The sequence below is a fragment of the Felis catus genome, chromosome E1 (genome assembly GCF_018350175.1).
Source record: "Felis catus isolate Fca126 chromosome E1, F.catus_Fca126_mat1.0, whole genome shotgun sequence".
Taxonomy (NCBI): Eukaryota; Metazoa; Chordata; class Mammalia; order Carnivora; family Felidae; genus Felis; species Felis catus.
In genome coordinates, this window is record NC_058381.1 from 38,970,606 (window position 1) to 38,994,728 (window position 24,123).

Sequence of the window (24,123 nt, forward strand, 5' to 3'; positions counted from 1 at the left end):
AAGCCTATATTGGAAGAGGGTGACATTTGAAAGAGGAGGCAGTGGACCAGGTAATGTTAGAAATAAGAGGGGAAGGGAGGTAATGGGGAGTGAACCTCCAAAAGATTAAAAACATGAGATGATTGAGGTAAAAAGGACCTGAGGGGTCACTTGCCCAACCCTCACATTTTAAGGTTGAGGAAGCTCTGTCCCCGAGACCGGTGGTGATTTGCTCAAGGTCACACACTGAGTTACTGGCAAAGAAGGGCCCCAACTCAGAAACAAACTCTAAAGCTCCTATACGGGTTTGGTATTTAGACTTTCTCCCCGACTTATAAGGTGCAGGCGGCCGATCGATACTCCCTTCTCCATCCCCACGGTGCAAACCCAAAAACCTCGGATTCTTCCAGCAAGCCAAGGCTATTTTTTAAAATATGTCACCGAGCACCACTGCTGTCGGTGGCGCCTGGAGTGGGGCGGGCGAGCGCGAGCGGGGCGGGGGCAGAGGCGGCCGAGGGGCGGCCGGGCGGCTGGCCGGGGTCCCGGGGCGCGGCGGGGGGCGGGGGGCGGGGGCCGGCGGCGGCGAGGCGGCCTGCAGGGAGCAGCCGCGAGCCGGCCGGGCGCGCCGAGCCCGAGCCCCAGCCTGAGCGGGGCGGGGGAGGGAGGAGCCAAGAGCGGCCGCCGCCTCTGCCGGAGGAGCCGCGGGGCCGCCACACTCGCCCCCCGCCCCCCCCCCCGCGCTCACTCGCACTCACACCCGGGCGCAGGAGGCGGGCGGCCCGGGCCCCACCGGCCCCCCATGGACGCCCCCGGCACGGGGCGCTGAGACCCCGCGTCGCTGCCCAGCCCTGTCCAGCGCGCCACGCCGAGGTAAGGGGGAGGGAGCGAGGGGGCATTAATATGCAAATGCCTCGCGATTGATTATGCAAAGCCGTGGGGCTCTAGGGCCAGCTCCCTGGCGGGCTGGGGGGCGCCCGGGGGTACCTGCTGCCAGCCTCTGCCTTCCCCGGCACCCCGGTCACCCTGTCACATTCCGGGAGCTCGCAACTTACGCCCTGGGGAAGGGAGGTGTTGCTAGGAGGTCGGTGGGCCCCGGGGTTCGCCGGCAGAGATGGCGTCCAGGCCTCCCCCTCGAGGGCCCGCCCGGCCTCTGTCCGGCCCGTCTGCTGCGCACTCCGGGGCCCGGCCCCGCTGCCGGCCGCCGGAGCTCCCCCGCCCGCCGCGGTTTGTTTACGGTGCGCCGGAGGCCTGCCCCCCCCAGCCCCCACCCCCAGCGCCGAGGCCGAGGCCGAGGCCGAGGCCGAGTGGCCTTTGCAAAGACGCCTCCAGCTGCGGAGGGCAGTATGAGAGGGCTTGTGTGTGTGGGGGGGGGGCTTGCACAGGCCCCAGGAGAGGGAAGTCCCCCCCCCATTCCACCCGCCTCCCCAATTGAGCATGGCTCTCTGGTTGCAACACTCCTTAATTGCAAAAACGCGGCTTGGAAGGGAGGGAGTGTGTGTAGGGGGGAGTGTATTTGAGGGTCCCTAGATGATCAGGAGAGTTGCAAGCTAGTGTGGTTAGGGAGAAGAGGGAGGAAGGGACCTGTGTGGTGTGCCCCCCCCCCCGCCCCGTTTTCCTCCCCCTTGCAACGTGTCTCTGGTGCCCCTTCTTTGCCTGGGGCCCTCCCTTGTCCGGTGTGAAAGAAAGGCCTGGGGCGGGAGGGGGGGACGGGGATGATAGGGCCAATGAAGAGTGCCACCGTTTACAGGGGTGGAGGTCGCAGAAGGAAAGCCTGTGGGATGGGAGCCCTCCCCTCAATGCTGGCTCTGGCTCCAGCAGGGGGAAGGGATGAAGGGGGATGTTGTCCATGATGAGGGAGGGGAAGCAAATGTGACATGCAGACACACAGATATGCCCACACAGACAGCCACATGCATGCACACCCAGGGACACCCAGGCAGACTCAAGGACAGGAGCTGCTGGACACACCCACATAGGGACAAGGGAAGAGGCAGGCTGCTGCTGCACCGGGGAGCTGAAAGGGGTGGGACACACCCACAGGAGACCAAGAGCAGGGAGACCGACCCATGCACATACCCACGCACAGGGTCACACGGAGATGCTGTCACACACAGGGGCAAGGAGGAGTCGCTGTCACCCACACAGAAAAAGTCACTATCGCACGCATGCATGAACACAGAGCAATTGCACACAGCCGCACATTACAAAAGACCCTGTCACTCACAGGCACACACGTGCTAGCATGAGCCCAGTCACACAGACATCATCGCCTGCCGTGACAGTGGCTGTCACTCAGTCAAAAGCAAACGCAGTTACATTTCAACACATGTATACACAACTTAGCAACAAGTATTTTCCTGGACTCTTACTGTGGATCTCTAAGGTTTTGTATACAACAAAACCTCTACTCCAAAGAAAATTAAACTTGTCTCTGTGAAAAGACTTTCCTGCATAATGGTGCAAGGCATGCATTCATAATAATATTCTGAGTCTCTATTGCTTGTCATCCCCCACCCCCCACCCCCACTAGATCATGAGCTAGCTCCTTGAGACCTGGGAGAATCACTCCAAGAGCTCTGGATCCCACCCAGAGCCTAGCACAGGAAGTGCTCTGTAAATACTTGTTAATTGATTGACTGAAATCTCTGGACACAGGTGTACTCATTTGCACATACTCCCAGGGACTCAGGTCCACACACAGTCACAGGTCTATGCCGACAGCTGCGTCCAGACAACCCCAGATGTGTACACTGTAGCTGTGCAGTCAGGCACACCGCTGGATGCACAGAGTTGTGTCGTAGATTTTTTTCCCCTCAAGCTTCCTCCTGTCTTCTTCCTCTAGGCTTAGCCTTTCTCTCTCTCTCTCTCTCTCTCTCTCTCTCTCTCTCTCTCTCTCTCTCTCTCTCTTTGAGGGACAGAGAAACAAGAGCAAAGAGAGCAGGGGCAGGGGGGTTCCAGAGGGCCGAGTCATGGGGCTGAAGCAATGTCCAGTGACTTCCAGCAGCTGAGATTATCCTGGCTGCTGTGTGTGTGTGTGTGTGTGTGTGTGTGTGTGTGTGTGTGTGTAGGGGGAGAGGCAGTTGGGGAGAGCCAGCTTTTAGGGAGCGGTCCCTAATGCCACCTTAAAAGCAAATGTGGGCTCTAGCAGCTCCTGTTGGGGTCATATGTCTGAGCCTTTCCTGGGACCATTGACTTGCCCCCTGGGCGGAGTTCCTGCCTCCCATCATGAGTCTGGCCCCTTTTCCCACCTCTGCCCTCCCGTCTAAACTTGGAAGCCTTCCTTAGGAGGCCGTGTGCTGGTGAGTGTCTGGTTGAGTGATGTGTATTTTTGACTTGGAATTTCTCTCTAATGCTGTCTCTCTTTTGCTCTGTCTTGCTGTGTCTGATTCTCCCTCAGCTTGTTTCTCTGACAGTCTGGAACTCTCCCCCAGTCGCTACCCCTGTCTACCCCTGTTCTTGTCTCTGTCACAGCCTCTTTTTTCAGAGCTGGGAACTGGCAGTGATGAGCTTCATACTTTTCCAGTTGTTAATACTCAAACCCCGCCCCTCGCCCCGCCCGCCCTGCCTCTGGGGTCAATGAGAGGTTGGGGTGGGGAGGCGGGGGGCTCAGCTGCCTGCTCAGGACATCCTCCTGCACTTCCTCAGTGCTGCAGCTGCAGCAGCAAGTTTTGGGGGCTGAGAATGGGGGAAAGGGAAGGGGGGTCAGCTACTGCTCATGCTGACCTCTTAGACCCGGTGGGCTCAGCCAAGGGTACACCAGCTCAGTGGAAGCCCTGGGTATGCGGGCTACAGCCAGCTAGCTCCTAAGCAAACCAGTGAAGAGGCCCCCCACCACACTGACCCACAGGAAAACAGTCCCCCCTCCACCGTGGGCAGTGGCGGGAGTTGGCAGGGCCCCATTGAACAGGGTCAGTGACAGGACTCACAATGGTCTTTCTCCACACCCCTGGCAGCTGAAATCCACCTCAGAGATGCCCAACAGCTGTGCCCTCTGCCCAGCCTCAGAGCCTGGTTCTGAGGGTACAGCTGCCCAGACTATGTGGGGGGCTGAGTGAGGCCCTGCTCCATGAGTGCAGGCGCGAGCCCAGAGTGGAAATTTGAGCAGGGGGCAGTGGAGCAGGGAGCCCAGAGCCCAGGGGGCACTAAGCATTTCTGGCCATGCTCCCCTGTAGCCATGACCTATTTGGATGAGAAGGCACCCTTAGTGATTCTACTCTAAATAATCCATAGGCTTCTATAGAAGGGAAAATTGAGGCTCAAAGGGAAGAGTAACTGGATCAAAGAACAAGGTATTGTTCTTTTATCAGGTAATGGTTAAGAGCAGGGTTTTTGTTTGGTTGGTTGTTTTTGTTTTTTGTTTTGTTTTCTTTTTTTTTTTTTTTTTTTTTTTTTTTTGGAGCTGGAGTGCCTGGTGTTGAATCCCAGCTCTGCCACTTGCTGGTTGTATAACCTTGGGCAATCTATTGAACCTTGCGATATCTGTAAATTGGGGATAATAATACCTATCTCATTCAGCTTTTTGAGGATCAGAGGAGTTAGAATATATAAAATGCTTTTAAAAGTGCCTGGTGCATAACAAGCACTGTATATGTAGGCAGTTACAGTGAGGAAGCCTGTAGGTCCGAGGTCCCCTGGATTTCTTGGAGAAGCCAGGTGGAGAATTGGTTCTCCCATAGAAATAGGATGGGGGATGGAGAGGATAGTGGGTCCCTAATCTCCAGCCTCCTTACCCTTCATGTCACATCTGTCTCCCCTACAAGTTTTTGCAACCTGGAGCCCCTCTACCTCTTGCACACAGAGTGCAGCACCCTACCTCACTGCTGGGGATCCAGCATCCCAGCTACTACCTATCATTAATCAATCACCCAGGACCTAGCCCTGGCTGATGGATACCACATTCTCCATCCCTGCACTGAGAGGGCATTAGCGTGAAGGATGGTAGTGCTGAGTAAGGAACAGTGGGTGGGTGTGACATCTTGAAGGCCAGGGTCTTGTCCTAGGTTGCCTGTCTTCCTCTGTGAGTCTGGTGATAAGACTCCCTCTCTCCCCCAGATCCCTTTTCTTCAGCCCCTCCCCTTCAAGATGCAGCAAGGACAGTGGAAGGATGCCCTGTGGTGGGCCACTGGAGAGCCTCTGGGCTGGGAGGCTAGTCCCAACTCCAGTTCTCACGGTTGCAAAGGTGCTTGGGGGATTGGTGCCTCCTAGGGAGGAGGGAAGCATGACTGTGGCAGAAAGAGCACTGGCTGGGAGTTGGAGGCTGGGTCTTTGCCATTCACCAGTTGCTGACTTTGGCCTGGGTTTTCGTCATCTGGAGACAATGATGCCTACCTCACTCCGAGTGAGGGTAAATAACATAATGTGGCCTGACACCTGTGTTCAATCCGCGTTGCATGCTGGCTGGGTAAGCAACGCCTGTGGATTCTCCTGTTCTTCCCAGATCTGGCACACACCAGGATGCGGATCCCCATGCCCCCTGGAACCAGAGACAGTTCCCAGTCTCTGAGAGAAGCATCTGGGGCTAGTGGGGGGGGGGGGGCAGTGAGGGGGGTCACATGGTTTTCAGACATGCGTTGTTACCTGCCCTCCTCCCCAGCAGGCCAAGGTTGTGGTAACAAAGGGGACCTCCCTCTTGTATGCTTTTGTATGAGGTGGTCCAGAGGGAAGGTTTAGAAGTTCTCTGGGTAGAGGAGAAGAGCAAGGTGGAACTTGTTGGTGCCCAGGAAATGCGATGGTTGCTCTAGTGCTTTAACGATGAGCACTTAGTCTGGGGACAGGGACTGGGGTTAAGGGTTAGGGCCAAAGGCACAGCCACACCCCCAGCAGTGGCAAAGAGCAGCACAAGCCCACCTCCCCTTCTTCCTCCTCTCTTCCTCTTGTAAGGAAGAGATGAGTTCTTGGCTCCCAGAGCCTGAGCTGCCTGTTTCATTTTCTCTTTTACCCAGGCGCGTAGGCGGGGGAAGGGGAAAGCGGACCCGAGGCTATCGGCTATTGGTGGCTATCGGCGTTTTTGTACACATCAGTGAGTGGGTGTGTTGTGCGCGCATCCATGTGTGCATGTTTTGTGCATGTGTGGGCTGGGGAGGGCTCTGAATATCTCCTGGAACTGGGCACCCGCAGCCCGTGGCTCTGCGCATGCGGAGTGAGTGTGTGTGTCTGCACGTGTCCGTGTGTGTGCCGGAGACTCAGCTGCATTCACTTGCTCGCGCGCGCTCTCTCTCGCTCTCTCCTGCTGTCTCTTTCGCGCGCACACACACGTACTCACACACAATTTTCAATCTCTCTCTTCCCATTCCCTCCCACCCCCTCTCCCCCTTCTCTAGCGCTTGCGGGCTCTGTCTCTCTCACTCTCTCTCGCCCTCTCTCTCTCCCTCCTCCCCCCCCCTTTCACTCTCCCTCCCTCTCCCCGCCCCCTCTCTCTGCCTCTGCCAGTTCTGCCTGGGTGGGGGCTAACTCTCCCGTCCCTGGGGTGCCTGGGAGAACATCCCTGCCTTTCTTTTCGCCTCCACCATTCTCTTCCCTCCTGGGCTGTGCTCCCCTGGGCTTGCAGACTACTCCTTTCTATGGTCTCCTGGGAGGAAGGCAGCAGAGAAGGGAGGACCCCAAGCTCTGTGCCCATGCCATCTGCAGCGAGTGCCTTGGCCCCGTGACATTCATGCCTCCAGCATTCAGCTGCCCTAGCTCCCAGCTCCGATTACCCTACCCGGCTGGCTGCTGGGGGGAGGGTGGGGAGAATGTGCCATGCCCAGCTTGGGGGTGCTCCGAACTGTGCCTTTTTGGCTACTTGGATCTCCCGCTTCCGTTCCTGAGGGGAACTGGGGCAGAGGCAAGAAGTTCTGTGGGTTGCCAGGGAAGGGGCTGAGCTTTTGAGCATGGTTGTGGGCATGGGGGGTGGAGCTGACCTCTAGACCTGGGCACCCACCTTGATGCCTGACTGGAGCTGGCCTGGGGTAGGAAGAGGGAGAGGAGAGCAGCAGGTGGTTAAGGTTATGGTGGGGTGGGGGGATGTACAGTCTTTGCAGTCTTTGATGTTAATACTGGGCATCTGGCCCAAGTCAAGACTGCTGTTTATGTCTTTCTGTCTCTGATCTGCAGGGGGGAGTTTCCTGTTATATTCTTTGGGGGCAGAGGATCTTTTGTTTAATCATTCAGCCCCCTATGTCATATCCCCCACCCCTTTCTCCCATTCTCTAGCCTCCAAGGTTCCTTGGTGGCTAGGAGATCAGACTTAAGGGTCACTGCCCTTCAGCTCCAGAATCCCATCTCAGGGGGCCGCAGGGAGAACCCACCAAGGAGTTCTGCCTCACTCTCCTCCTCCCTTCCGCTTGCCAAGCTGGTGCCTGCGTCTGTGTATTCCTCTACCATCATACCTGCCAAGTAGTACCTTCCTTCCCGCCTTCGCTACCTTCTCCTTCCTGGCACTAGGATAACAGTGAGTTGGGTGGGGCAGTCCTACTCAGTCCATACCTGAGAATAGAACAGGGTGACCTGGGAAAGGAGAAAGAGGTCCTGGCTCTAAGACGCACCTACCCCTCCACGTGGGGGCCTGTGTTGTGCTGCAGCTTTCACTCTCGCCAGACTCCCAGGGGCCGTTGGTGTTTGTGGCTGCTCGTGGGAGCCCACGTTGGCACAGGCACTAGTGTGTGCACAGATGCCTGTGTTTGCCTGTGCATGCCCCTGTGTATGTTTGGGCTACAGTGGCCACCGGGGCCCCTTAGCATCACCCTTCTTGACGCCCATGGTGTGGAGTCAGGGCATCAATGCCAGGTTATTGAGGGAGGGAGGAAGTATCTCCCCCCACCCTAGCATCAGGCAGAGGGGAAGGGGAAAGGGAGGCGTGAACCTACCCACAGCACTATTAATAGCCCACATGCCAGGCCACCAAGAACCAGCTGTCACCGTGGAAACCATTTCTACTCCCCCCCTCCCCCAGCCTCCATGGGGTGGGACTTAGGCGGGGCATGAAGCACCCCCCACCCATCTTTCTTTGTTACCTTTCTCTCTTTGTCTCCCCTCTCCTTCATTTTTCTCTCCTCCCTACCTCACCCCTTCTGTCCCCCATCCCCCATCTCATCGCTGCCTTTCCTTTCATTGTCATCCTAGCTCTACCCCCCCATCCCTGCCCATCTCTTTGTTCTTACCCCTCCTTTCTTTCTCCCTGTCTTCCCCCATCATCCCTTTTGCCCCTCTCCTTCTCTGCTTTCTCCACTTTTCTCAGCCCCCTCTATGTGTGTGTCTTTTCCTCTGTGGTTGGCAAGGAGGAGGGCTGGGCTTTCTTTAGAGCGTTAAGGACAAAGTCCAGGGGGCCCCAGACAGATGGGGCCAAAGCCAAGAGCGGACAGTCAGAGGAGTAGCATGTGTAGAATCTGGGGCTAGATTTTGGGGGCAGAGAATCCCCCTGGGTCTGCAGGACTGCGGAGTGGGGCAGTCCAGCAGTGGGAACCTGGCATGGTGCCCATGGATACCGCATTGGCCTCTTGCCTCTGTCCCCCCATTGCAGAAGCACTTAAACTTAATGAAATGCTTCCCCCTCCATGGGCACTTTGCCCATACTGCCACCCAACAGCTCTTATCTGACAAAGAGAGTGGGTGGCCAGCCCACCCGACAGGTGCGTCTTGCCTTCCGGCTGTCCAGCCCAGTCTCAGAACCCCATAGCTCCACCCTCTCTTCTTCAGGCTGAGCCTCTGTCTCTGCAGGGCATATGCCAGGAAGGAGCCGGACTCCAGGATGAGGGGAGAGAGGCTGCCCTTCAGGGTGGGCATACTTACCATACCCCCCCACCTTCCCCCGCTGCCCACAGCTAACACAGGCGCACATGGTCTATGCCTCCCTGCATGCTGGGCCGTCTGCTTACTCTGTGTTGCCTCAGAGGCCCAGGTATGTCCCTAGAGACCTGGGGTCCCCAGGGTTTCTCCAGCCTCTTGCTCGGTGCCACATGAGGGTGCCCTGAGCATGAAGGCAGCACCTCGCTCCTCTGCCCATTGCCAGGGGTCATTGGAGCCTGGTTGCACTGACAGGCACCGGGGCACCATTCAGCTCAGCACAGAGGTGGGGCAAAGAGAGAGCCTGCCCCTCCCCCCAGCAGGCACGTGCAAGCCCTTGGCAGTGCCCAGACACATTTGGAGTTAAGGCTGGGCTGGGGAGGGGGAAGGGAAAATAAACATGGTGGCTCAGGTTGGCACTGCCCCAGGTGTGCCCTGTAGCAATTGGCAGTGGCAGGGTGCAGGAGGAGGGGGTCCTCCATAGCTATGGCCCGGGGCAGGAGCTGCCCATGCCATGTGGCTGCTGCTGGTGTTCCCTGCCTGGCCTGGCCCACAGCTGCTAATACCCATTCCCATACACCCTGGCCCTGTTGCCTGCCCCCAGGGCCTGCTCCCCAGGGCTGCCCCTCTCTCAGCATGCCCACTCCTTTGCCTGCCTCCTCCCATCCCTGGGGGCGCTTGGGCCTCCGGCTGGCGAGTGGATTTTTCCAGCTTCTGTAAACAAGTGGTGGCAGCATGCCAGGTGGGCAGGAGACAGGCGGGGGCAGCACCGCAGCCAGGGTGTGCCAAGCACCGAGGCACAGCCTGAGGGGGGAGACAGGGAGACACCCAGACCCAGAGAGAGAGAGAGAGAGAGAGAGAGAGAGAGAGAGACATTCAGATGCAGAGAGCCGACTAAAGGAAGCCTCGCTGGGCACAGATAGAAGTGGAAACAGAAGCGACAGAAAATAGCCCTCTATTGTCCGGCCCAACCCCCACGACTTCCCTGGCCCCCTACCCCTCAGTGCCCTGACTGAGGGCAGCACACCCCAGTGCCCAGTCCCTGGGCATCCCCACCCACTCCTTCTCCTCCCCCTACCTCCACCCCTTAGGGCTGGCTACGCCATTATAAATTTATAACAGGAATTTCTTCACAAGCCAAGAAAAACTTGACCTACTTTCTTGACGGCTCCCTGGGCTAAGGCTCCCCGCTCATTGCCCCCCCCACCCCAGTCTCCTGTCCAGCCCCCAGTGCCCAGTCTATGGGGGTAGCAGAGGCATAATGGTCCTGCCATGCTCCTCATGCTGGGGGCTTGCCTGGGTGCAGAGGCCCTGTCCGGTTGCCCTGCCCTGCCCTGCCCAATGACCTGACTTATCTGTCTCCCCTCCCACCCTGGCTCCTTATCAGTTCCTGGGGGTGGGGCGGGGGGCCCAGGGGTGAGGTCTCTGGTACAGCAGCCACGTGATGGAGGTTGTGTGTGGGGAACTGCACCCTTTGTCCCCTTCTCACATGCCCACACCTGCCTGTGTGTGCAGACAGTACACCTCAGGTCTGTAGCCTGTGGTCAGAGGGGCAGTGTGGAGGGAATTGTGGCCCCGTGCTGGCACTGCCCTGGACCCCAGCTGTGGACTGAGGCTAGCATTTGAGACAGGCTGTTAGGTTCTTTTCCCTGAGCCACCTGCTTCCTAGCTGTGTGAACATGAATGAATGATCAAGCTTTCTGAGCTTGTTTCTTCATCTGTAAAGTTCTGATGCCCACTTCAGAGGGCACATATTATCTATCCAGGTAACACATGTTTGCTTCCTTTCCCCTTGCCCTTGCTGTCCCGGTGGGTGGTAGCACAGCTAAACAACTGGGAAGTCTGGTCCTCAGACTGGGAAGTGTGATTTGGGACCTTGTACAGGAAGCTCTAGGGTCCTTGGGGAGCTGGGATTGAGGAGTGGTTATTTGGTCAGCAGCAGGGGAGAGGTCAGCTCCCCACTGTTTTCAACAGTCTCTCTCCATCAATGCACTTGGGTGGGCACTCATGATCCCTGCGTGCTGCCCCCATGCCCCACCCTTCCTTCTCAAGTACCCCCTACAGGTGAGCTGAAAATTGCTCATCTTGGGTCCCCTCTTGCCCTATAATACTGATAACTTTTAGAAAAACTTGGCTAGACGGGTGGTAACAATAGCTACATTCAATGGACACATCAAAAGGCCAGGCACTTGACTGAATGTCAGGATTGAGACACGGTACGTGATGACCTGATTCTTTTCCTCCATACCTTTCCAGGTCTGGGGCTTAGGATGTGTATCTCCAGTCTTGCCTCCTGCACCTGTTAACTGACAGGCTGTCCTGATCCCGTTTGTGCTTGCCCTCCATGCCTGCCACCATCTTGTTATGAGCTCCAAGAGCCCAAAATGTTGCCACCAAAGGAATCTTAGCCACTCACCGCCACCATTGCACTGCCTTATCCCTGCCTCTCTCCTCTCTTTGCAGGGACTTCTGGACAAGACTCCAAAGCTACTCCCCCAGCCTGAGACCCCTCCTCAGACCCAGCTTGTCCTCAGCCCTACCACCTGCCACTCCCTGGCCCCTCTCACCGCCCGCCCCCCTTGGGGCGCAGGGCATGGTGTGAAAGGCCAAGTGTTGAGGGGGGCACCATGGGTGCTGTGCCCTAGGGCCTGGGTGGCAGGGGGTGGGTGGCCTGTGGGTGTGCCGGGGGGGCCATCGTGCCCACCCCAGTCTCTTGGCGTGCTGGAGGGCATCCTGGATGGAATTGAAGTGAATGGAACAGAAGCCAAGCAAGGTGGAGTGTGGGTCAGACCCAGAGGAGAACAGGTAATGGCTCCAGCAACTAGGTTGTGTCAGTTCTTAGGCAGCAGGCATGGTCATCTCCTGGCTGGGCAAATGAGAGCTGAGCCTGGGCCTTTTAAGCACCTCTGGAGGGCTGGGCATGGGGCCAACAAGCTTGCTGCCTACCTTTGCCCAGAAGATGAGGTCATGGCCACATGTGGCAGGGAATTAGGCACCTGGATTGAGAGATGTCCATTTTGGAGGGGGGAGGTGATGCAGGACACAGTAATTACAGGCAGCAGGCACGTGGCCCTTCTCTTGACAGTGCTGGGAGATCTCAGATGCCTTCCCAGTGGCTCTCAGCCGCCCTCACCTGAGCATGTGGAATCCAAACAGCCTTGCCATTTTCCTCTTCTCCCTACCAGACTAGTGTGTGGTCCAGAAGCCATGATGCATGGGACATGACATTTCAGAGCACATGCACCAGTCACTGTTGGTCATAGCCCATGCTTATATTTGGAATCTATTGGGAGCCCCACAAGCTCTTCCTTGTTCATGGGCAAGAGCAGGCACTGCCACGGGGCTCCTCCCAGGAAGTGGAAGTAAATGCCAACTCTGAAGGTTTTGCTCACACGTGGAGGAGGAATCAGCCCTGCATACACAACTAGGGATGGGTTACCTGTGATCTGCGTTGCCCTTGAGGAGCCCAGAGGGTCTCTGCTTCTCCCATCAGCCCCAAGTGGCACAGAGTTCTGTCCCAGTTGGCATGATGCCCCAGGAGCTGGGTACAGCCTGTGCCTATGGCCAGGGAGAGGGTGGGGGTTGGGGTGCTCTGGGGAGAAGTGTGGCTGTTGCCTTGGAGACCAGATCTTGAGCCAGGAGGCCAGAGGCTTGGCCAGGCAAAGCCTTGGGGCCCATGTCTGGGTCCCTGGAGGGATGGAGGAAGTGGATGAGGCTGGCAGTTGAGTAGGGCACCTTGGGTATCCCTCCCCAAAGCCCAGGATCGGGGGAGGGCTCTGAAAAAGAAGATATGGCCTGTCACTGCATAGCTCTCACTTGCAGCCTCTGTATCTCCCTGCCCAGACTTCTGTGAGTCTGGGCGAGCCTGCTCCTAACTCAAAGAAAAGCAGGAATGCAGGTTCCTGGTTCCCTCCAAGGCAGCATCCCCTCCCCCCACCCCGTTTCTTTGCCACCTTGTGGCTGTTCCTGGGACTGCACCCTGTAAATCGTAGTTGCTGAAAACCACCAGCTCAACTGGGGGCTGGGTGGCCTGGAGTTCTCCCACATCCACTCCTCCTGGAGGCAGGAGGGAGATATGACTCTCCAATGGTTGTAGAAATCAGACAGGGGTAATCCCCAGGGGGCCTGGAACACAGACTTGTCTATGACTGCGACCCTGGCCAAGGTCACTGTGTCAGTGTGTTGGGAGCTGCATCAGGCTCCAGGGGGAGGAGCCCTGCAACATGCCACATGCAGGGTGGGTGTGGGAGGTTATACAATCCGTGCACGTATGTGGAGGCTTATGTAACCTGTGTGTGCTGTGGTTATGTAACATGTATGGGTCGAGGTTGGTAACATATATGTGCAGTGGTTGAGGGTTGCTAACACCTTGCATGGAGGGTCCTTGTCCTGGTTCTGACTCTAGTGCACAGTGTCACCAGGCCCAAATGGAGCTTCAGTTTGTTGCTTTGTTAAGTGAAGGCCATGAACAGGGTGGCTCTAGGAGTCTCTTCTTATTCCAGGTTATAGATTATAGTTGCTAGTCAGTATATGTTTTCAATCACTCGGGTTATCTACCATGTACATGACCTGGGAATCAAGCCACATGTTCACTAGGAGGTGGGGGTGGTATTATTAGGTGTCTGTCCAGAGGGTTGTGTAACACATGGGCATATCCTAGAGGTCATAGAACGCATTTGAGAATGCCCTGAAAATTTCATAGATGTATAGATCCTGGTGCTTATTTATAATCCTTAGGTTTATACTGAAGACAGACAGATGCTCTGGTCTTCTGTTATGTACATATGTGTGTGCCCTAAAGGTTATATAGCTGTAAGCATGTCCTGAAGATCTTTCTGCATAAGTTCCATGTATTGAAGGTTTAAATATGTGGATATCCTGTGGATTATGGGTGTTTAAGGTTCTATAGTGTGTGTGTGTGTGTGTGTGTGTGTGTGTGTGTGTGTGTGTGTTGGGGCCCTAGAACATGCCTGTGCCCCCAGCCAAGCCCTTTATCTCTCACCCCAAAACTTCTAGATAGCTGGACCCTTCTCAGTTTTATCAGCTGACCTGGGGGTGGAAGTGGAATGAGGACACAAGATAGAGGGAGTCGGTCCTGGGAGATTATAGAAACCTATTGGATGAGAAGGGGGCTGCCCAAAGACTGCCCTGTGATTCTGCCCACTCTACCCCCATCCAGTGCCAGGTCACCAGATGGAAAGCGAAAAAGAAAGAACGGCCAATGTTCCCTGAAAACCAGCATGTCAGGTGAGCCTGGTTGTGTGTGCCTTTCTTCCCTACCCTCAACCCCACCAAACCAGGCCTGGAGCTCTTTGGGGGCCTGGGCATGGACCAGCAGTTCCTGTGACCCTTGGGGAGAGTCTTCTAGAGAGCTTGGGACGAACTTGTCTGGAGGTGAGAGGGGTGATAAGGGCATGCTCCAGCCTTTGAGGACAGGTCCTCAAAAAAGAAGGACCTCTTCTCTTCCCTGATAAACCCCTTCCCTGAGCCCCACCCCCCTGTGCCCCTGAATCAGGGTCTGGGGCTAATTGGCCAAGGGACTGTATTCCCCTGAGATGAGCTGCTGACATGTCCTGCATCCCCTGCCCCTCAGATGCAGCAAGAGAAAAATCCCCAAATGGGCAGTCGGAAGAACTGGGATTCTCCATATTCTTAGGGAAGGGGATGGACAAGGTGACTCTGATGTGTCTCCAGGATTCTACCTGGACACAAAGAATCCTTTAAGGAGGCTGGGCTAGGGGATGGGCCAGGAAGGAAAAGTTGGGGGGATGAAGGAAGTGTAGGAGCCTCTCTGCTGGGGGCCCAAGCCATGCCTGCCTGCCTCCCTTCCTCCCTCCCAGGGTATATCCCTAGTTACCTGGACAAAGACGAGCAGTGTGTCGTGTGTGGGGACAAGGCAACCGGTTATCACTATCGCTGCATCACTTGTGAGGGCTGCAAGGTATGGACCAGACAGCTCCTGCCCCCCCTCCCCCCACCTGAGCCCCCATCTCACCCACCTGAAGGCCCTCAGCTCCTGGCAAAGACAGCCCTATAGACACCTAACCTAAACCCCACCTGTTGCACCACCATTTCTCCTCTCTTATTCATTTGTCAGTTTACAATCTCTGCTCTGCCACTCATAGGTAAGATGCTTAATTTCTCTGGGCCTCAGTTTCTTCCTCTATACAACGGGGATAGTCACATTACCTACCTCATAGAGCTGTTGCGAGAATTAAATGAGCTAATTCATAAAGTATTTAAAACAGTGCCAGGAACATAAGAAGCACTCAATAAATCCCAGCTATCCTCCATCCACTTGGCGGATCAGATGTGAAGGAGGTAGTATGTGTCCTGCCCTCAAGCTGCTCATAGTCTACCAGAGAGGCACACTGGAAACAAATACTGGTTTTCAAAATGTGGTCCCTGGACTACCTGCAGGATTAGTTCAGTGCAGATCTCCAGGCCTCATTCCAACCCTACTCAGTCAGAACTTGTGTGGTGAGGCCTTTGTGGACTCTGCCTTGGAACAGGTCCCCAGTTACTCCCCCTGCACCTAGAAGAGTGAGAACCAGTGCCGGGGGGAGGGGCACAGTTGGGGCCCAGAGTTGGAGAGGATGACAGAGTCTCCGTGGGCAGTTGGGACAAGGTCATAGACTTGGGGAGCTTTAATTACATCTCACCTAGCTCATTTTCACCTGCAAGGGTTTTCCAGGATCATCACCTCCTGAAAATGTAAGACTTTCCAAGAAATGAAAGTATTTAAAAATATAGTAAGGCTTCACATTCCTCTCTTTCTTAGTATCAACAAAGCCCAGACCACCAGGGGTTCAGAGTCCCATAGCAGTGTTCCTGGAAGCAATACAAGCAGCACAACAGAGAGCAAGGATCCTCACCCTCAAGGACAGTTGAGTCCCAGAGGAGCATCCCAGAAAGACAGAAATGTCTTGGCCCCAGCTCTAGAGAGTCTGATATCTTAAGTCTAGAGTGAGGCCCAGGACTTTGCATTTTTCATTAAGTGCAGTAAATGATTATTTTATTTTGTTTTATTCGATTCTGTTCTAGTTTGTTCTCTTTTGTTTTAATTTTTAAGTGCACTAGATGATTTTAATACACCCCTGAATCTGAGAACTCGGAACTGGTGTCCCACACCTCAGGTCCAGTTCTGGCTCTCCTGCCCATTTAGCCATATGACTTTGGGCAGATTGCTTAATCTCTCCAAACTTCAGTTTCCTAGTCTCAAAATAGAGATAGTAACATTACTACCTCACGGGTGGACACAAGCATCAAATGTGATGATGCACACATGGAAAAGGCTTATAAGTGCCTCATAGTGAGTGTTCAGCACATGTTAGCTCTTCCTGTTATTGCTGCCATCTTGATTCTTGAGGATTTTTCTTTAGGGCAAAAACTAAACCCGATACACAGAATTGAAAATTTTCTTTTAAATCTACTAGTGTCCATACACAGTGCCTTTTCTTGATTTTTAACCTCCACCCCCACCCCCACCCCCCATTTCGAGAATTCCACCTGCATGAGCAACAGGCAGCATGTATAAGGGTGGGTTTGGGAGTCAGTTTTATTTTCAGAGTTGTTTAGCAGGATCGAAAATAACATATCAGTTGGACCTCCAAAGCTGCTGCTATTCCTTCAGGCATCATAGCACCTGACACCATCCCAGGCTCATGTCTGTGTACTGGGTTCCTCATCCTCCCCCCTGCCACCACCCTTCCCCATGTGCCCCTGCGCCTCAGCAGCCTGGGAGCTGAGGGCACATATTTCCATATTTCTAAAGTCCTTTGGCCCCAGCAGGTGATCCTGGCCTTGCTGGTGTCGGGAGGATGCCAAGTTCCCTCACTAATTCCCCCACCCCCGCCCGCCCAGTGAGTTGCACGGTTGGTTCATGAAGGAGAGATCATGATCACTACATGCTACATCTCCCTCCACCCCAGGGCTTCTTTCGCCGCACAATCCAGAAGAACCTCCATCCCACCTACTCCTGCAAATATGACAGCTGCTGTGTCATTGACAAGATCACCCGCAACCAGTGCCAGCTGTGTCGCTTCAAGAAGTGCATCGCCGTGGGCATGGCCATGGACTGTAAGGGGATGGGGGGGTGGGTGTCGAGCCAGGCAGCCATGGGTGGGGGTGAGTTCAGATATGACTGCTCCCTGCCAGAGTATCCTTAGGGCCCACAGTGCAGAGTGACAATCCAGGTCAGGATGATGGGGAATGAATGTTCAGGGTCTTGGTCCCTGCTGCACTCATCCCTGGGAAAAAGGGAACAAAGGATCCCTGAATGGGCCCTGCACATGGGCCCCAGTGCCTACCTGCCTTTCACCACTCCAAGGCCTTAGAGTTGTTGGGTAGAAAGGAGTCCTGAGTACTTCACCCTAGCACAGTGTTCCTGACTACCAGAGAAGACACCCCACTTCTGGGTGAGAGTGGGCATCTTGCATTGGCTGGGGATTGGGTAGCAGGCTCTTCTAGTAACCACTATCACCATAACCACTTAGACCAGAACGTGATAGTCTACATGGGCCCAGTGATTATCATGATCCAGGTTGTGCCACCCAATTGCTAGGTGATATTTGGGAAGTCACTTAACGTCTCTGGCCTTCAGTTTCCTAACCTTACATTGGGAAGAGTAGTTTCTGAGTAGGTTGTGGAGAGTGCCATGCAGAGAGCATCGTGTCTCTCTGCCGTTGACAGTGGTTCTAGATGACTCAAAGCGGGTGGCCAAGCGCAAGCTGATCGAGCAGAACCGGGAGCGGCGACGAAAGGAAGAGATGATCCGATCACTGCAGCAGCGACCGGAGCCCACTCCCGAAGAGTGGGACCTGATCCATGTTGCCACAGAGGCCCATCGCAGCACGAATGCCCAGGGCAGCCATTGGAAGCAGAGACGGAAATTCCTGGTAAGGAGAGAGGGGGCATGGGGAGAGCAGCAGCCACGTGGCCAGGAGGAAGAGCAAGCTCAGAGTCTTGCCTCCTTCAGAAAGCTTTCTTGGTTTAATCTGACCCAAAGCTAATGCTCTCTACGACGTGGTGATCCTGATTCATATGCCTGCGTATGTGTTGCTGCTGTCACAGCCCTGCCTATTCAATGTGATTGGGAGCTTCCCCATTGAATTTCTAGAGAGCAGGGGCAACCTCTCCTCTTTTTCCTGCCCACAGTGACTGGGAGGAGAGGGTTAGGACACAGTTATGTAATAGTATTTGGGGGCACCTGATGGGTACCAGGCATTATGGTAGACCCTGGCAAAACTGAGTGCTAAGTGAATGGGCAGCTCGGGAGGAGATGGACAGTTGATTGTATATGGTGAGTGAAGGCAGGAACCTGGTATCTGGTTCCTGGTGGAGTGTGCCAGCGGGTGGAACAGTATAGTGTTAAGAGCACAGCCTTTAATACCAAGCACATGTGTGTATAATGGTGAGGAGTCAGACTATTTGGGTTCAAATCCTGGTTCTACCTCTTACTAGTCATGTGACCTTGGGCTTATTACTCAGCTGCACTGTGCCTCAGTTTCCTCACCTGTGAAATGGTGTTAAGTATAACATCCTTATAAGGTTGTGGTGGGGATTCAATAGGATCTATAAAACATGTAGCCTAGTGCCTGGCTGCGTATTAAATATGTTACATATTCAGTAAACATAGCTTCTATTATTATGAGATTACTTCTACTACTGTTATGGTCATTGTTATTATTAGCCGACTTGCAGCTCTGGCTCTGATCTATTCTCTGCCCTAAGGTGAAGGAGAAGCCTTAGACATGGGACAGGGCAGTCCCCTGGTACTGGCCGCCCCTCTTCCCCAAGCTGACTTGGAGCTCCCCCTGGTGGGCAGGGAGCCTCAGTGAGAGGTTGAAAGGGGTCTGCAGCCCCAGCTGACCCCTGTCTCTTTCTTTATAAAGCCGGATGACATCGGCCAGTCACCCATCGTCTCCATGCCGGATGGAGACAAGGTGGACCTAGAGGCCTTCAGCGAGTTTACCAAGATCATCACCCCGGCCATCACCCGTGTGGTGGACTTTGCCAAAAAACTGCCCATGTTCTCCGAGGTGAGTGGCAAATGGGAAGAGGCATGGTGCCACCCTAGAGGGAAACCTGGGGCTGCTCCCTTGGTCACCCAGTGTCAGCATATGCTCATCTAAGGTCCTCTGGACAGGGAGCAATCTCTGTAGGTCAACACACATCTAACACACACAACCCAAACACCCCCAACACACACACACACACACACACACACACACACACACACACACACAGCTAGCGAATGCCTAAGGAACCAAGATATTCCAAGTGCCTGGCCTCCCCAGCCCCTCCCTGTCCTTCTCCCCCAACATCTACATGGCTATCCTGGCTCCAACAGCTTCAAATTTCTCATTTTATTTATTTATTTATTTACTTACTTACTTACTTACTTATTTATTTATTTATATTTCTTAATGTTTATTTATTTTTGAGAGAGAGAGAAACAGAGTGAGAGCAGGGGAGGGGCAGAGAGAGAGGGAGACAGAGAATCCAAAGCAGTATCCAGGCTCTGAGCTGTCAGTACAGAGCCTGATGTGGGGCTTGAACTCATGAACTGTGAAATCATGACTTAAGCTGAAGTCAGTCACTTAACTGACTGAGCCACCCAGGCACCCCAAATTTCTCATTTTAAAGAGCACTAAGTCTGGGTACAGGCTGCCCTACTAGCTGTGTGACCTTGGCCATGGTACCTAATTCCATGTACCTCACTTTCCTCATCTGCAGTGGGGATGGAGATAATGATGGGAGGGAACTCATAGGCATAATTGTGAGATTTAATGACATAGGGCATGTCCGTGGCCCAGAGCAAGGCTAGTTGTTCAGAGTATACCTTACTGGCTGAGGTGAGTGGTGGCCTCACAGCTCCCAAAGGGCATCCACAAGAGACACTCATGGGGAAGGGCATGCTGAGTGTTCCTGTGGCCCTGCCACTCTGCAGCTGCCTTGCGAAGACCAGATCATCCTCCTGAAGGGGTGCTGCATGGAGATCATGTCCCTGCGGGCGGCTGTCCGCTATGACCCCGAAAGCGACACCCTGACGCTGAGTGGGGAGATGGCCGTCAAGCGGGAGCAGCTCAAGAATGGTGGCCTGGGCGTAGTCTCCGACGCCATCTTTGAACTGGGCAAGTCACTCTCTGCCTTTAACCTGGATGATACGGAAGTGGCTCTGCTGCAGGCTGTGCTGCTAATGTCAACAGGTACCTGCCTACTGGCTGGGAGGGCTCAGAAGCTTCCAGGGCTTGGCTGGGCCCTGCGCCTGTCATTATCCTCTTCCCTGAATTCTACAGTCTTTCTCTATTCCTCAGCTTCTCTGTTCCCCAAGCTTACCTCCATCACTGGGCCCATTCTCTGTCCCCTGTCCCTTGTTCTATTACCCATCCCCCCTCAGTTCTGATGTCCAAGCACATCTCTTGCCATGTCTCCTCTGCCCCTTATTCCATCTTCACCGTATTCTTTCTCTCTGCCCACCACCACCCCCCCCTCCATTTTCTGTCACTCACATTTGCCTTTGTTCCATAACCCCAACCACCTATCCCCTACCCCTCCTCTGTCCCCTCTCCCTGCCCCTTATCCCCCCTCTGCCCCTCTTCCCACCAACTCTTCTCTTTGCCCCCTAGTCCTGCCCTGTCTCCAAGCCTCCCCTCTCTTCTCACCTCTCAGTCCTTCTGTCTTCTTTTACTCACTACCTCTCTTGAAACCCCCAGCGGCTCAGACTCCTCCCTCCTCCACCCTGCTCTTGCTCCCATGCACACGCTGCAGTCTCTTTCCCTCCCCTTCCCCACCCTAGCCTCTCCAAGTCTATCTCCCTTCACCCACTCAAGCTCACGCCCCTTCTTCCCTGCAGACCGCTCGGGCCTGCTGTGTGTGGACAAGATCGAGAAGAGTCAGGAGGCGTACCTGCTGGCGTTCGAGCACTACGTGAACCACCGCAAACACAACATTCCGCACTTCTGGCCCAAGCTGCTGATGAAGGTGACTGACCTCCGCATGATCGGGGCCTGCCACGCCAGCCGCTTCCTCCACATGAAAGTCGAGTGCCCCACCGAACTGTTCCCCCCACTCTTCCTCGAGGTCTTTGAGGATCAGGAAGTCTAAAGCCTCAGGCGGCCAGAGGGTGTGCGGAGCTGGTGGGGAGGAGCCTGGAGAGAAGGGGCAGAGCTGGGGGGCTGAGGGAGGCCCCCCACCCCTCTTCTCTCCTTCCTCTCATCCTTGGATAGATTCAGCTCCCACACACACACCCCGCACTGCCCGTCCCTCCTCAGAACCTCCAGCCCTGGGACAGGGCAAACACATGAACTTGCTATGAAAAAGACAGTGTGGGAGGCTGGGGGACCGTGTCCTGCAGTTCCCAGGACCCCATCCTCTAAGAAGGTAGGGGAAGGGAGGGAGATCTAAGAGGGGACAAGCCATCTTGACCGTAGGGGATGGAAGAATGTGGGGTGGGGGAAGATGCCCTCAACTCAGCCCCTACACACACACAAGAGAGAGCCCCCCCTGCACAGTTCCTTGACAGAGGTTCCCCCTCCAGGCTAAGGGCCTCTCTGCTTCCCCAGAAGCCTGGGTGCAAAGAAAGGCTTGGCTTGGCTCCTCCCCCTGGAGGTTAAAAATTAGTCATTCTAACTGCACTTTGGAAACCAGGCAAGGGGAGAAGACAAATGAAGAAAAACTAGACAGAGAGAAAAAGAAAAAAAGAGTGAGCGATTGATAGAGATAGAGAGAGAGAGATGATATTAAGTTATTAACCGAGGCTGGCCCCCTACCACCCCTAAGCACTTTGAGAGCTGCCCCTCCTCCCCGCAAATCAGAGAGAACTGCCCCACATACCAGGTCCCCAAGGGCAGGGCTGCCGATCAGAGCTGTGAGTTAACACAACAGGGTCCTGGCCATCCCTCCTTGCCTTGCCCCTCCCCCTGTGCCCCTTCGGCACCCCCCGCCCAGTGCTCCCTCTGCTCTCTGCCACTCGTGCCCGCTGAGTTCCATCTACCTCTCACGCTGGATGCCAGCTGGCCCCTCACCAGCCTGCCCTGCTGCCCACACAGCTCCCCTTTCAAGTGCCCAGCCCCAGGGGCCTCTCCCTGCCCCCCCCCCCACTCCTTCCACACCTTGGCACCCACACAGGAAAAACTGTGGCTCAAGCTCCTGCCCTCCTCACACCTGCAGTATTAGCTATAATCCAGATGCTGCTGCACTGGGGGGGAGTTAGGGGGGTGTGTGTGAGTTTCTCCCAGAGCCTCTACCCCCTTAGGACCGTGTCCCCATCTGTCTTCTGGGCTCTCTCTAACTTCTGCCCTCTTCCTTCCCCACTCCCACTCAATGCACTAACCCAGACTCTGGGCAGGCAGGCACCAGAATGGGGGTGCCTAGATAAATGGCACTTAGTTGGGGCCCCAGGGGAGGGGGCGGTTGGTGCTCCTCCTTTTTTCTTTGAAGCTCTTTAGGCCAGCCACCCCTCTGCCCCTGGGACCCCCTCCCCTCTTCTTTTCTCTAATTCAGGGACTTTGGCTTGAGCCACCTCCCACCCTCCTGGTGAGGAGTGCTCTGTTGGTCTGCACTTGGGTGAGCTGCCCTCCTCCTCTTCCTTTTGGCTATCGCCCACTGCCCACTCCACAGGGGAGAGAGGGAGGGAGGAGGTAGCCCTCCCATGGGTGGGGGGGGAGGGGGGGAGGGACAGAACAGACCAGAGGGCCCTGGGCTCAGGGCTGCATGTCGGCAGGGATGGATGGGTGGACATAGATGCCCCCGGAAGCCATGGGGAATGGGGCAGGGGCAGGGGGAGGGGTGCCAGGGCTTCCTGCGCTTTGCACTATTGGGGCAAAAATGTCTTAAGCAGTGGGGAACCTGCCACCCCACCCTGACCCTCAGCCTGCCACAGCCCCCTACATACACACACACACACACACACACACACACACACACACACACACGGGAAGGCAATGCTATGCTGCCCATCAGGGCATGTCCTTCCCCCACTGTCCAGGTGTTCTGACAGGGGTGGAGGGCCTGGAAGAGCATCTGCTGTCACCTGTGCATGTGCCTGCCCTGCCCCCCTTGGGCTCGTGGGCTGCCCCTGCTGTCTTTGTCTGTCTCTATCCTCTCTCTCTCCTGGGGTACTGATTCCTATATTACCCCAGTCCCATGGGTAAGCCCTCTTGTACCCTCCTCTGGGGGTATACCACCCCTGGGGGCCCAGTGGAATTCCTGACCTGTCTGCTGTCTCCTCCCTCCCTCCCTCCCTCCCTGCATCCCCACCTCCACCCCTCCATCCCCATTCTCAGCCATGAACATGGTAGAGAAAAGGCCTTAAAGGGGCTTGGCCTCTTACAGGCACTTGGGAATCCCCCCTCACCTCCCCAATCATATGAGCTGTGATCCCCTACTCCTCCCCCCCATCTCTGACCCCTCCCCCCTCACTCTAGGTGATGTGGGGTGTATGTGTGCGTTTCTCTGCGTGAATGTGTGAGCAAGTACATGTGGTGGGGCAGGAGCCAGGGGACTCAGGAGCACCACGCACCTGCTCTAGAGAGGCAGCTGTCCCAGCCCCTGCTTTGGAAGTGGGGGACAGGGCCCTCTCCTGGGGGCCATTGGTGCTAATGAGGGGGATGGCCTTGACGTGGGTGCTTAGTATGCCTCCCCCAGTATTGGCCCAGGGCACTAGGGCAGGCGGGGTGGGGCAGCAGGTGCAGTATTGGTGGGAGGAGGGACTGCTGGGAATCGGCCAGGCCAGGACAAGGGGGTGCCAGAGCCATGACCACTCCCCCGTGCCCACCACCCGCCTCTCCATCTCAGTATCCCCACCCCCCATCACTCAGAACACACATACCTCATCCAGCCTCCTCCCTGCTCAGCCTTGGGGAGGGTGGGGGTGGAGGAGCCCCTACCCCTTCCCCTGGTGGCGGGTCTACAGGGCTGGGAGAGGGCGGGGCGTGTGACACAGACACCGTCCATAAGGGGGACAGTAATTCCTGCCCCGGGATCTCCTGGGTGGGGGAGGGGGCACTTCCCTGGAGGCGCTACTGAATGTATGAGAAGCTGGTGCTGGGGTGGGGGGAGGGGGGTTGTGGCCAGAAACAGGGAAAGAGGTAGGTCCCTTCCCCAGGGAGGGGTGGGGGACTGGCAGGGGTGACTTGGGGGGCTCCTACTCCTGCCCCACGTTGACAATCAGTATGTCTGTTACGTGCGATTTTTCACCCCGTTGTGTTTTGGGTCAGGATTTTAAAGAAAGATATTTTTATGGTAATTGTTGCTCGTCTATTTTACTATATATTTATGTAATAAATATATGATGAAAATAACCCCCTTGGGCACCCCCCCTTAGACTTGTGTGCTGTTTCCCTGTATCCTCCCATCTGCTGGCAGAATACCCACCCCACA

The 24,123-nt window shown here is 55.5% G+C and overlaps 2 protein-coding genes across 3 annotated transcripts in view; one reads left to right on the plus strand and one right to left on the minus strand.

The window, feature by feature from the left end:
• Nucleotides 1–1,165, minus strand: part of MED24 (mediator complex subunit 24) — a 32,227-nt gene extending 31,062 nt beyond the window's left edge. Inside the window, exon 1 of one of the 2 annotated variants that reach the window (XM_011289160.4) lies at nt 1,032–1,165. The gene's annotated coding sequence lies outside the window, so the exon portion shown is untranslated. The remainder of the gene's footprint in view (nt 1–1,031) is intronic. The other variant, XM_011289159.4, reaches the window with a different exon arrangement.
• THRA (thyroid hormone receptor alpha) lies at nt 693–24,044 on the plus strand. The gene is made up of 9 exons (XM_011289162.4): nt 693–849; nt 11,203–11,544; nt 13,919–13,986; nt 14,580–14,680; nt 16,671–16,818; nt 17,431–17,636; nt 18,633–18,779; nt 19,691–19,949; nt 20,597–24,044. The coding sequence occupies exons 2-9, from the start codon at nt 11,492–11,494 to the stop codon at nt 20,845–20,847; spliced, it is 1,233 nt and encodes a 410-aa protein (XP_011287464.1). The 5' UTR covers nt 693–849; nt 11,203–11,491; the 3' UTR covers nt 20,848–24,044.
• The last annotated feature ends 79 nt before the right edge of the window (nt 24,045–24,123 follow it).

Excerpts from the sequence above, each read along its gene's own strand:
- THRA (XM_011289162.4), top strand. The coding sequence starts at position 11,492 with ATGGAACAGAAGCCAAGCAAGGTGGAGTGTGGGTCAGACCCAGAGGAG. Across the intron at positions 17,637-18,632 it reads AGCAGAGACGGAAATTCCTG|CCGGATGACATCGGCCAGTC; the intron begins GTAAGGAGAGAG and ends TTCTTTATAAAG. Across the intron at positions 19,950-20,596 it reads TGTGCTGCTAATGTCAACAG|ACCGCTCGGGCCTGCTGTGT; the intron begins GTACCTGCCTAC and ends TCTTCCCTGCAG.